At 42.4% G+C, this 13,622-nt stretch overlaps 1 protein-coding gene across 1 annotated transcript in view; it reads right to left on the reverse strand.

Moving 5' to 3' along the window:
- The window catches only part of TP53BP1 (tumor protein p53 binding protein 1), a 66,671-nt gene that overhangs the window by 11,047 nt on the left and 42,002 nt on the right, over nucleotides 1-13,622 (reverse strand). The window contains exons 17-21 of the mRNA XM_082835912.1: nucleotides 12,974-13,457; nucleotides 9,263-9,415; nucleotides 2,262-2,533; nucleotides 1,449-1,598; nucleotides 723-1,153 (exon numbers count right to left, since the gene is read on the reverse strand). Coding sequence (XP_082692038.1) covers nucleotides 723-1,153; nucleotides 1,449-1,598; nucleotides 2,262-2,533; nucleotides 9,263-9,415; nucleotides 12,974-13,457 — 1,490 coding nt within the window. The remainder of the gene's footprint in view (nucleotides 1-722; nucleotides 1,154-1,448; nucleotides 1,599-2,261; nucleotides 2,534-9,262; nucleotides 9,416-12,973; nucleotides 13,458-13,622) is intronic.

Consider the following 13,622-nt stretch of genomic DNA (forward strand, 5'->3'; position numbering starts at 1 on the left):
AGCCTGCGCTCTAGGGCCCGTGAGCCACAACTACTGAGCCCACAAGCCACAACTACTGAGCCCACGTGCCACTACTACTGAAGCCCATGCACCTAGAGCCCGTGGTCCACAACAAGAGAAGCCACCGCAATGAGAAGCCCACGCACTGCAACAAAGAGTAGTCCCCGCTCATCGCAACTAGAGAAAGGCCGCGTGCAGCAACGAAGACCCAACGCAGCCAAAAATAAATAAATAAATAAATTTATTTTTAAAAAAAAGAAAATAAAAAGACACATGAAGACTAGATGCAATACAGTAATCCTGGATTGGATCCTGGGACAGAAAAACAACATGGAACAGCTGGTGAAATCCAAAAAAGTTGGGAATTTAGTTAATAGTAATGAGCCAAGGTAGTTTTCTTAGTTTTGACAAACGTACCATGCTAACGTAAAATGTTAACAACAGGGAAACGGGAAAGCTGCGTGAGGGGTTCATGGGAACTCTATATACTACTAATACTCTGTACTTTGCAACTTTTCTGCATATATAAAATTTTTCAAAAATAAGTTTATTCAAAAATAAACAAGCAATAAAGAAGAACAAAAAAGCCAGGGGTGAGAGTAACCAGTGCTAGGAATGAAATACGACTTTAGAGAACACAGAAAAGTACTCAGGCTGCAGTGAACGCTGTTGGTATTGGAGGACTGGAGAGGTGTTAAGAGAGGTCTTGCCTCTTTTATTACCTGCACTGAAATACTCATCCTCCGAAAGGGCTGTCACTTCTGTGTCCAGTGGGATGGGGTCACACAGCAGAATGTCTTTGCCCAACACATCACACTCATACCCATCATCAAAGAGCAATTTATACTTCCCAGCTCCAACATCTCGTGTGATTTTTCCAGAGTAAAAATAGCCATTGGATGACCACTTGGCTACAACACGGAGCCCTACAAAGCTGTTCCCTGGAGAGGAGGCATCTAAGCCATCAGAAGGGCCAGCAGCAGTCTGGAAAGGAATCTCTGGAGAGTCGCTTCGACGCAAAGCACCAGCACCCATGTCTGCTCGTCTGGTGGAGTCTGGCACGCGGGGCACAATACGGGTGAAGGATTTATCATCTGGCGACATGCTGGGTGAAATGTCCTCTATGCCCAAGGGGCCAGGCACAGCTGTTTCCCTAAAGAGAGATAAGAAAAAGGAGAAGGCAGTGAGAATAAGCAGAGAGCAGTACTTATCTACCAATTTTCCCACTCCTTTGTCCATGGGTCTCCAGCCCATTCTTTGCTAACCCATCACAGGCAGAAGCCTGGTGTCTCAGCAGCCTCACTCTGAACCCTGCCCACTCCCCGGTCAGTGTGGGCCCCTCTTCTCCCTCCTGACACCCCACATACTCTCTACTCCCCTCTCTGCTCTCTACTCCCTTTTTTTCTGAACAAGTCATAGACTAAGTGCATCTCACACTACCCGGGTACCTGGTTCCAGTGGTCCGAGAAGGCGGGCGGCCCCTTCGCCCGCGCCCACGAGGCGTGACGGGAGCCTTCCCTCCCTGTCTGATGCCAAGGCCCGCATCACCATCCTCCTCACACACTGGCGTCCCTGTCTGACTGACCCCTTTTCTAGGACTAGAGAATGAAGACAGGTTAGTCTGATAGCACCTGCTACTGGATCCTTTCTTCACAGTCTCCCCTTGGTCCTCAGACTACATGCCAGGCCAACACGTGCCGAGCCTCGAGGGCAGCAGGAAGCTGGTCCACACACCCACCACCCAATCAGCTGGGAGCAGGAGTACAGGGTAACAAGTAAAGGACATCCTTCTATGCAAGTCTACTCCCTCCTGACAAAGCTTCCTACTGCTGCCCTCAAAAACAGCACATCCATCTCTGCCCTGCCTTCTCTTGTACTTCAGGCTCTGGATACCTGTAGAGGAAAACAAAAAGCTAGGGAATGTGTCAAGTTGGGGCCGCTACCCCAAACTTTCTGTACTCCCAACCAAAACACTCATAGGCTGCAGAAAATGGGGGCTGGGGGACAGGAATATGTGCCAGCTTTCCCAAAGTCCCCTCACCTGTTTTCTACAGTTTCTCAGGAAGTCTGCCTCCCAGAGGGCTCCACCCTACCTCCCATGCAAACCCAAAATAGAAGAGGAACGAAAGGGGAGGAAGAGGAGTTGATTTATCCTAGGAGGAGGATGCGGGGACTTCCCATTACTCCCCTTTTCCCGTGATATTAAAACGTCAGCAACCCTGCCCCTGCTGTGGCTCTCTCTCTGGAGACCCTGTCTGCACCTCAGTTTTCCTGGGCCTCCTCGGGAGCTGGGCAAGGCAAAATCTGCGGGTTCTGTCCCACTGGTTTTCCCTTTGAGTGGTCCGGCTCCTCTCCCTGAGCTGCCACTGCTGTGCATGGCTGAGAGACTTGTCCCACTTGACGTGCGGTGTAAGCTGGATGCCTTGGAGGAGAAGGAGCTGATATCCCCCAGGTCACCTGAAGAGCCCCCAGTCTGTGAAGGGGAAACTTCAGTTTCACACTCCTGACACTCTACAACTGGCTCTTCAGTCTCCTGCAGGGAAGAAATGGATACAAGAGCTTAAAAAAGCCACAATAACATAATGCTCATGTGATGGTTGGAAAATCCTAAATGGCAAGAAATTTCAATTCTGAAAGGTGGGAATTAGGAGGGAACTAATTCTATATCTTGCTTTGAGTAGTGGTCACATATAACTGTCAAAGTCACTGAACTGAACATTTAAGACCTGTGCATTCTACAGGGAATACATATCTCCGTAAAAAATAAAATAAAGGTGGTACTAGATCAGAAGAAAGAGACCTCTATCCTGAGCTAAGTTAAATTATCTTTTTACTGGACAAGTTCACAACCTTTGGCTGCTGAGAACCCAGCAAGGATTCCAACCCAGAGGACACAGGAAATTCCCTGTTTAACAGAAGAAAGGTAAGGAAGTAGGTAGGTTAGAGGAAGAAGTGGTTAGGAGCCCTTCTGGGTACATGATTATAGCAGTGGGTAGCCTTACATGTTTTTTGAAATTAGATATTTTCTATTACCTTTCAATATGTGATCAAGGAAATTAAAAATTATAGGCAAAAATAGCTATATAATGGTATCACTGTTTACCAAAATGAAAACCAAAAAGGCAATAATCAAAATATATGAATTTCCGGTATCTACAGAGGACAGGAATATCAAACTGACTTTATCTCACTCGCATGCCTACTTTGATGGATTGGTAGTGGTTGCCTGGAGCTCAGTTTTAAGCAGCCACTAAGGCTAATTCCCAGGTTTAGTGAGGAAAGGTTCTAGGACCAATCAGCAATGTCCTCTATGGGCACAGGATTGAGAAATTGCAGCACAGGTGCTGCACATTTGCTTTCCTACTCTAGCCTGTTCATGCCTTATTGTGCTAATTATCAGAGAAAATATGGAGAAGTTTAAGACAGACTCTTCCCTCAAAGAGTTTACAATCTCTCTGGGAGACAGTATGCAATGCACACATGTTTTAAATAATGCTATAAGATGATTAAATGATTATTTTTGACCACTCCCTTCTTGAAAATCTCTTCTCCTCTAAAATCTATAAAGTCACTTTTTCTTCCTTTCATTCTACCTCTTTAGCTACTTCTATTTGCACTTGTTTTCCGGTTCCTCTTTCTCTGCCTATTCCTTTTAAATTAGTATTTCCCAGGACTCTGTTCTCATTCCTTTCCTCACTCTCCCATGCTTTCTCTGGCCAGTCTTACCTGACTTATTCCGGCCTGTTTACCAACAATACAATGATGACTCAGCTCCAAATTCACGGATGCGAATGCCTACTAAACTCTTCCCCTTGTATGTACTAGGGACACCTGCAGTTTAACCGATCCAAAACTCTATCTGTCATCTTCTCTTCATTTCCTTGCCTTCAATGAATGAATCCTGGACCTCCCCAGTGTAACTCATATCCCCTGCAGCTCTCTGTAGCACGGGCTGGTTTTTCTCAACCAAACCTCAATTCAAGAGTTTGGAGATGAGAGGCCTCCTTGCTCCCCACTGCCATTAACAGATCATTTCTAACTCCCCACTTCTTGCTCCTACCAAATCATTATTTGCCATTCTGTTAAACTCTCTCCTTCCCTCATTGTTACTCACCAATATTCTATCAATTACTGACTCTTCATGCATGAACACCTTACACTCCTGGTTCACAGCCTCCCTTCCACTGTCATTTTCCGAGGCTAACATCCATCAGATGACCCATCCAGCAACAATCTTTCCTGATCTAATTACCACCATTAACCTTTTCCTCTACTCTACCTCAGCCATCTGCTACTACCAGGGTCATTACCAGAAGCTGCACCACCTCCAGAAATCTCACCATTCTCCAGTCACCATCTCCTATCATCCAACTTGCCTTCTTTAGCTGGATGTGAGTCAGCATAATCTGCCAAGGCCACTTGACTAAAGCAGGTGCTGAGAGCTCAGAACTTAAGTCAACTCCTTCTCTTGGACACGGCAAATGAGCAGGGGCAAGACCAGCCTAGAGGGCTGGGACTCCAGGCTGTGTCTCAGTTGGAGAGTAGGCCCAAAGAACAGTAGCTAACTATACCTGCCTTTGCAACTGTTCAAAAGTTGAGCCCTTGCTCTTATAATGACTTGGGCCCAGGCTCCAAGGTGGCCTCATGATCTTTTTAATGTATTTGCTTATTTTTTTCCTGTGCGTCCTTCCTACTAGACTACAGAGGCCACATTAAGACAGAGTAGTGACCACCTTCTTTCCTGGATTTATCCTCAAAATAGCACAGTGCCTGCCACAAAAGAGGTCCTCAGTAAATACTTACTGCATGAAGGATCTCCTCTCTCAAACCAGTGTCCTATTTATATTCTCTCAGTAAATGGTACCACCATCTATCTGCCCAGGCAAAAAGCCCAGGCATCATATATGATTCCTCCCTCTCCCACAATCCCCACATGTAGGAATTCACCAAAGTCTATCAATTTCACCTTCTATATATGTATTTTTTTAACATCTATTTCCCTCCTCTCAATCCCCACTACCACTGTCCTAATTTGACACTCATTGCCTCTTGTCTGAACTATGCCTCTAACCTCTCCCATTCCAATCAATTGTTACACTGCTGCCAATCGGACCTTTCCAACATGCAAATCTGAGCATGTCATCCCTTTCCCCCAAATTCTTTAAAGGCTTTCCATCACACAAAAGATAAAAATCTCAACTCTCTTCTATGATATACAAAGCCTTATGCTCTGGGCCCCTACCATCCTCAAGAGCACCCTCTCTCACAATTCCCTACCCTACTGTCCTTGTCACATTCTAAATATTCATTAAGCATGCCATGCTGTCTACGTATTTACAAACCTTTTCATTCTGCCTGCAGCGTCCTTCTCCCCTGCCCTTCGATCTCATCTGCCGCACTTTGAGCACTACATCTTCTGTGAGGCCTTTTAGTCACCTTCAGGTAAGTTAGCAGGCTCTGGCCCCTCTTTCTAACACATCTTTCCATACCTCTACTACAGCAACCACAAGTTCTGGATTTGTTGCATGTCAAGTGTAAATAAGCTCCTAAGAGAATAGAGACCCTGTCTTTTTATCTTCTTAGTCTCAGTGCCCACCATAGTGCTAGGAACACAGCAAAAAAGAAGCTGCTGGTAAATAAATGAATAAAATTTTTAAAATATGATAAACAAAGGCTACAAGAGATGAGGGAAGGAAAGTTCCCAGAATCCTCTGACGTCAACCTGTCCACCTTCACACCTCTACACATCTTTGGGCTGCCCACCAAGTGTACTGTTCCCACATCTGTGCTCTTAACTTTCTGCCTCTGTGCCTTTGCTCACCAAGCCTTCTTTCTATATAGAACACCCTTTCCCTGTATCTCCCAATATCTAAAAGCGTCAGTGTCCAACTCAAGTACTTTCTGGCCCTCACCCAGAAAGGCTTTATCAAAATTCTCTTCAGACACGTTTCCTCCTCTTTTGAACTACTACACACACCTTCCGTTTGACACACATCCCTTTCACTCTCAAGAGACAGCACAATGTAGTAGTTAGGAATGCAGGCTGTGGAATTAGACTGCCTGGGATGAATTCTAGTTCCTCTGTTTATTAGCTTTGTAGCATTAAGCAAGTGATTTTAACTTGCTATGTCAGTTTCTTGAGTGCAAAATGGGAATAACAATATCCACCTCACAGCTTAGTTGTGAGAATTAAATGAGTTAAATCACATAAAAGTCCTTAGAATAGTGCCTGGCAGAAATAGAGACACAGATGTAAAGAACAAACGTACGGACACCAAGGGAGGAAGGTGGTGGGGTGGTGGGGTGTGATGAATTGGGAGATTGGGATTGACATGTATACACTAATATGTATAAAAATAGATAACTAATAAGAAACTGCTGTGTAAAAAATAAATAAAATTTAAAAATTAAAAAAAAAGAGTGCTTGGCATATAGCTAGTGCTCAATAAATGTTATTTGCTATTACTATTTTAATTATGGCAAGTGTTTCCCAAACTATGTAACATAGGTGTATAATACACATTACTTTAAAAAATGCTGGGCTTCCCTGGTGGCGCAGTGGTTGAGAGTCCGCCTGCCGATGCAGGGGACACGTGTTCGTGCCCCGGTCCGGGAAGATCCCACATGCTGCGGAGCAGCTGGGCCCATAAGCCATGGCCACTGAGCCTGCGCGTCTGGAGCCTGTGCTCCGCAAAGGGTGAGGCCACAACAGTGAAAGGCCCACGTACCGCAAAAAAAAAAAGTTCAATAGTCAAATAAATTTAGGAAATGCTGTGTTACACAATAAAATAGATTTTTAAAAATATTTATTCATTTACTTTGGCTGCGCCGGTTCTTAGTTGTGGAGTCTCTGTTGTGGTGTGCGGGATCTTTTAGTTGTAGCATGCGGGCTCATAGTTGTGGCATGCATGCAGGCTCTAGCTCCCCGACCAGGGATTGAACCTGGGCCCCTGCATTGGGAGCACAGAGTCTTACCCACTGGACCACCAGGGAAGTCCCAAAATAGATATCTTTACTGGAGGGCTTCTTAGACCCTTTAATGTAATATGCACTGTGAATCTCCATGGTGGGGGAGAGGGCAGTTACAGCACTAGGTGTTTTCTCAAACTTAGTATTTATGACCATGGAACTTTGTTTTCCCTCTCAGAGTATCTAGCAGGCCTGCTGTTTCCAAAAATATACTTTAGAAAGCACCATAAAAAATATTAAATAAAGTAATATGTTTAACACTTAAAACTAGTACCTGGCACATAGTTCAGTGTAGACTACAACAGTTACAAAAACTTTTCATGAAAGCAAATTTTTTCTATAAAGCTGCTAAGCTCACAATTTTTCCAAAATAGTAATAACACTGAAAAAAATTTTGTAAACATAAAATTGAAGGTAAATCAACGTTTTAAAAGAATTATTTCTGGAACTTAGTGTATAATAAATAAAGAATTGGGAACTCCCTGGCGGTCCAGTTGTTAGGACTCCATGCTTTCACTGCTGAGGGCCCAAGTTCAATTCCTAGTCGGAGAACTAAGATCCTGCAAGCTGCACAGCATGGCCAAAAAAAAAAAACAAAGACAATTTCTCAAACTAATATAAAATCCTTTCTGACATGAGGGCCACAATGGCCCAATAATGAACAATAGCAATAATATGTTCCACTTAAAACTATATACCAGTTTTGGACTTCCCAGGTGGCACAGTGGTTTAGAATCCACCTGCCAATGCAGTGGACACGGGTTCGAGCCCTGGTCCGGGAAGATCCCACATGCTGCAGGGCAACTAAGCCCGTGCGCCACAACTACTGAGCCTATACTCTAGAGCCCGCATGCCACAACGAGAGAAGCCACTGCAATGAGAAGTCCGCGCACCGCAATGAAGAGGAGCCCCGCTCACCGCAACTAGAGAAAGCCTGCTCACCGCAACTAGAGAAAAGCCCGCACGTAACAACAAAGACCCAACACAGCCAAATAAATAAATTTATTTTAAAAATTTCAAAAAAAATAAATAAAACTATACACCAGTTTAATTCTCCCTGAGCACAACCTCCTATATGGCTAGCTGGCAGAATTAAAGAAAAGTGCTTGACTAAGGAATAGAATAGCTATGCCTCTTATCAATTACTAAAATGGTTCCCAGATATTAACATATATACCAAGAAAAAAGTGCCAGATCTTTAATTCTAGAAAATCTCTCTAACCTCAGCAAGTATTAGATCTAAACAAAGTCAGCATACAACGTTGTACACTATAACAGTCAATAAACACCAATATTAATGCTGACACTGGGAATGAGTCCATAATGAATCCTACTAAGAAATAAAGGTTCATCTCCAGGACTTCCCTGGTGGCGCAGTGGTTAAGAATCTGCCTGCCAATTCAGGGCACATGGGTTCGAGCCCTGGTCTGGGAAGACCCCACATATCGTGGAGCAACTAAGCCTGTGCGTCACAACTACTGAAGCCCACGAACTCTAGAGCCCACGCACCACAACTACTGAGCCCGAGTGCTACAACTACTGAAGCCCGTGCACCTAGAGCCTGTGCTCCATCGCAAGAGAAGCCACCGCAATGAGAAGCCCACGCGCCACACTGAAGAGTAGCCCCCGCAGCAACAAAGACCCAACGCAGCCAAAAAAATAAATTAAATAATTTTTAAAAAAAAAGGTACATCTCCTACTAACGGGTTCATAACCACACACGAATGGAAACTAAGACCAATGAGTAAAAAATGGTAACACGTGAGAAAACAGTGAGAAACGATGAGAAAATACATGCAGCTAAGCAGGGAGTTCTACACTTCATTAGTTTCCACGGATTAAAAATAACACGTAACAGGGAACTATATTCAACATCCTGGGATAAACCATAATGGAAAAGAATATAAAAAAGAAAGCATGTCTCTATGTGTATAACTGAGTAACTTTGCTGTACAGCAGAGATGGACACAACAGTGTAAATCAACTACAATTAAAAATTTTTTTTTTAAACACATAAAATCTTTACACATGAGAGAGATTTATCAATCTGTTCTTTATAGATACAGAGTGCATGATGGGATTGGTTAAATAAGTGACCAGAGGTCAAACAGCAAACCCATAGTTGGGAAAGACAGAACTCAGAACTCTAGCCCAGTTGTTATACTTTCTCATAAAAGGATTAAAGAATACAGTGTTAGTAGCTAGTTGTATAGGGAAGAGGGGAGCAGGTAGAGAGCCAGGGTAATTCTTCTATTGAAAAAAATTTGCCACATAGACCCACAGTGTACATTACCTCAGTTACTTTTCTTTCTACCTCTGTTCCGTCCACATAATACACATCTGTGATGACACGAGTGACAAGTGTGCGAACCTCACGAATTGTTCTCATGTGGCGATGCAAGACATGGCCATGAGGGGGCTGAGGCATATCAAACTCTTCCTCTCCCTATGATAAAAAATAGAGAGTCTCACCGCAAACTGTCAGAATCACAAGTCAACTGCTTCATGATGAGCACTGTTCAGAGGTTCCATGAATCTAATGTGATGGAATTTTCCCGTTGCTTTGTTTCTATTCACCTATAGGTAACACTAGGGATGGACCAGCTGTCTAGCCAGAGGCTAGGAAAAGTCTGTATCAGTTTCACCTAAAACAACCTATTCCTGCCTAAATTAAAAGCATAACATCTAGCACTTATATCTAGGATATTTAAGTGAAACTTTGACCCCCTAAAAGCACATTGAGATTGTAATCCTTCTGATTTTGTTGCCGACTTGTCAATCAGCATTCAAGTTTACACTTAAAACAGGCTCTTCAGATGGAAGGCATTCTTTAGAACTTTATATAAAGCAATAACATCTGTTAGTCTCAGTGCAGTCTGTTTTTTCTGCATTAGTAAGTGAAAACTACGGTATATTTATACCTGGAACAAGACACACTGATTTCTCCTAGAATTAAATATGAAATATTTGATCTATTCCAAGTAAGAGATTGTAACTAAAGAGTTGAGCTAGTGTCCAGAAACAGAGAACATTAGCAAATTAGGATTTCATATCTAGTTTCACCATAATCAGTTATATATTTTAAATAAGACCCTACATTTTTATGACAACTGTTACCTACATGTTTTCTCATAACACCTAGATCACATTTATCCATATCCAAGCCCCCCACCCCCCTTCTACCCCATGGCTCTGCAATTGTGAAAGAAAATGCACACTTTTTTCTCCCACCTTATTTCCCCTATAGTAGACTGATTTTACTTTCTGCAGTCAGGGTCAAGGTATCTAAGTCTTTCAAAAGAGTTATATTTACCACTGCAATAATGAGTCTGGTTTTTTCCCGATAGTGTGGTAGTAATTTACCTAAAGTAATTTCTCTGAATAATTTGCACTCCAACTTCATGTTAGGGGTGAAATATCTACTAAAATTATGTGAATAAATATAAATAAAATAAAATGCGTGGAAACTTATTCAACCAATTCCTTAAAATACTTCTGTATATACAACTCTGGTTAATGAATGGTCAGGGCATACGTCAGTCATCAGGGTGTATCAGAGCCATGGCAGCCTGGACTTCCTGCCTGCACACACAGGGGTCTAAAAGGTTTCAGTGCGCTTTATATGTCCCTGAAATGCGGCCAAAACGCCTCCCTGTATTCTTCCATTACAACAGCCAGACAAATGATCACTTCAAGAGACATACCTAAATAAACATGTCTGATAGAATAAGAAAGGAGAGAAGGGAAAAAGGGCAGATAAAAAGAAAGTTATGCTTACTCTCTTCAAATAGTCTTCTGAAAAGAGGTTTCTGTAAAGATAAATAGCTCGAGGATCTTGTTATAATTAAGGGAAGATAAAATAAAAATAAAACCGCACTTTTACTTCATAGAAAACCTGGCTCTAGGCCCACTTGACACATAAATGGAAATTTAAGGAATGTCAAATGTAGGCTGCCTATGTTTTTCTCTGAGTACTGAACTGAGTCCTACCCAGACTGCAAGCGATAAAAAAGCACTGATGTTTGGAAAACCTCCATAGAGCGTTCCTCATTTTCCAACCATTCTTCAAAAGATGGCACATCAACCCCAATTTCTGTTACTGTACCCACCATTTATATTTTTTAATTGCGGTAAAATATACTTAACATAAAATTTACCATTTTAACCATTTTTAAATAAACAGTTTGTAGCATTATGTACATTCACATTATTGTAAAAACATCACCATATCCACCTCCAGAACTTTTTTATCTTTCTCAACAGAAACTCTGTACCCAATCTGCATCTGTATTTCTTTAGCACTTTTCTTTCCTTAGCAGGAGCAACTAGCTCTTAAATATGTCATTTCACTCTGTATGACATAGTAGTAGTACAGCATAAGTGGTGGTTGTGCTGTTAACAGCTGCAGTAGTAGTAGTTAAAACAATAATAATCAATAGGTTGTAGCAGTAGCCAACACATATTGAGCATTTACTGTGTGTCAGACCCAGTGCTAAGAGCTTTGCAAACTTTATCTCAACTTTCACAACATCCAGATGCTGTCTGACTCCAAAGCCTGAGCTCTGGCTCACTGGCTCCTATCATCATGTTGAGACAGGAACAGAAATTATTTCCCTATTTGACAGAGGGAGAATATGAAGAAGTAAAAGAAAATACAATCTAGTGGCACCCACATGATTGCTGTCTTTAAGGTAAACTCTTTTTATAAAGGCAGAGAAACCTAATTACTATGTGGCAGAATCAAACACTTTAAATTAAGGGCGAAAATAAACAGCTGCAAAATAGGGTCTGATGTGCTACAGCCCCTATATCCAAAAGGCTATGCTATTTTGAATCTTCCTGAATTGATAAGGTCTTAGGTCTCAGAGGCTGTGTTACTATAAAAGGCTAATATAAACAGAATTTTTGGAGAGGCATGGATAAACAGAACAAGACTACACAAGCTGTGATTTAAAAACAGAAAAGCAACATAGCATAATGAAAAGAATACCGATTCTGAAGTCAGATATGCTGAGTTCAAATTCCAGTTCTGCCACCTACTGATGGCAAAATCTTGGGCAAGTTACTTAACCTCTCTTCAGCTTGGTTTCTTTACCTGTGAAATGGGAATAATAATACCAACCTCATGGGTTGTCTTGAGCACAATGCTGATATACTGTAGGTGTTCAATAAATAGGAATTATTTTATTTTTATAAAACAAACAACTTGGACCATTCGAATGTGAGGCACATCACTAGTGAAGCTTTCCTAGGCAGATCCCAAGTGAAGATGATCTACCAGAGCAACTGAAAAGGCAATTTAACCACTATTACTAATGGAATTTTATGAACTTCCTCTTGTTAGCATGTACATTACTACCACCACTTCTTACCCACTCAATTTTCACTAGTACCTACACTTCCCTACTCTATTCCCAAGGAGCTGTTCTTCTTCCAGTCTCACGTTCATCAGCCCCAAACCTTTTCTTCCCAGTATGTCTATTCCCAGCCTCTTTCTGCAGTCCCTGGTCACCTGGGGACTTTCCCTGTTAGTGTTCTTTGTTTACAATACTGTGATAAACTATCCTTCATGCTTCTTCTACTCCTTCCTCCTTTACTTTCTACTCTCTCAGTTCCTGGGAACATTGGTTAAATAGACTTGGGGGACAAGCAATTAGCTCTTATGGTTATAAAGGAGGATGAGAAATGATGGCAGAAGGAAAGATTGAATGTAGAAAAGTATTACAGGACCCAGACTATATTCCTGGCTTTCTCTTCCAGTAAAGACCTACTTGACAAACTCTAGTACTATTCCATTTCCCTGAAAGATTATCTTATTGGCTATAGCTACCCATAATTTTCACTACCCTATCCCAATCCTGGATGAATTGTTTTTATCCTTTAACCACTGGTCTGTATAAAACTGTTAAGAATTATCATTAAGTACAAGTACCACAACTTAAATTCTCTGGGAATCCAGAAAGTTGAAAACAGGGCCCCTGAGGTACCCTGTATGTTCTCTCACCTGGCTATGGAGTGACTCTGTATCATCCCCAGGAGCACTGACTGGTTTCTCACCACTCCCCCTCTCAGTCTGAACTGTGGCATCTTGTTTTCCAGAGTTCTGGTCCACTGTACTGGTCCCTTGTTCACACACATTCTTTACAGTCTGAGTTGCTGCTGAAACAGTTTCGGGGACCCAGAGGGAATGCTCTATGGTCTGGATTCCTACGTTATTTTGGCTGGGCCTTTCAATCAAGGCTTCACTAGATTTTTCCTGACTGGTATTCTGTCCTTCTTTCTGGCCTTCTGGCATATCTGTCTCCATTGCTTCCCCTTGAGGACTGGATGGCTCCTGTGTGGCCATCTCCAGGGAGGTAGGAGAAGCAGGGTCTTTGATAGGACTACTGGGCTTCATAGGCTGTTGACTCTGGCTGGTCCTTTGGTCACCTTCTAATTTTCCCTTCTCCTCTTCATCTTGAGTGCTTGGAAAATGCAGCAAGTTCCCCCTGAAAATCAAGCACATAAAGAAACCATGTCAAAAAAAAGAAACCATATCAAGTAAGCAAGTGTATACGTGAGTGTGAGTGTGTGTGTGTGTGTGTGTGTGTGTGTGTGTGTCAAGGGGGAACCATAATTTGACACTCTGAGATATGTGGGGAAGGGTGAAAATG

Source organism: Leucopleurus acutus (assembly GCF_964270905.1).
Source record: "Leucopleurus acutus genome assembly, chromosome: 1".
Lineage (NCBI taxonomy): Eukaryota > Metazoa > Chordata > Mammalia > Artiodactyla > Delphinidae > Leucopleurus > Leucopleurus acutus.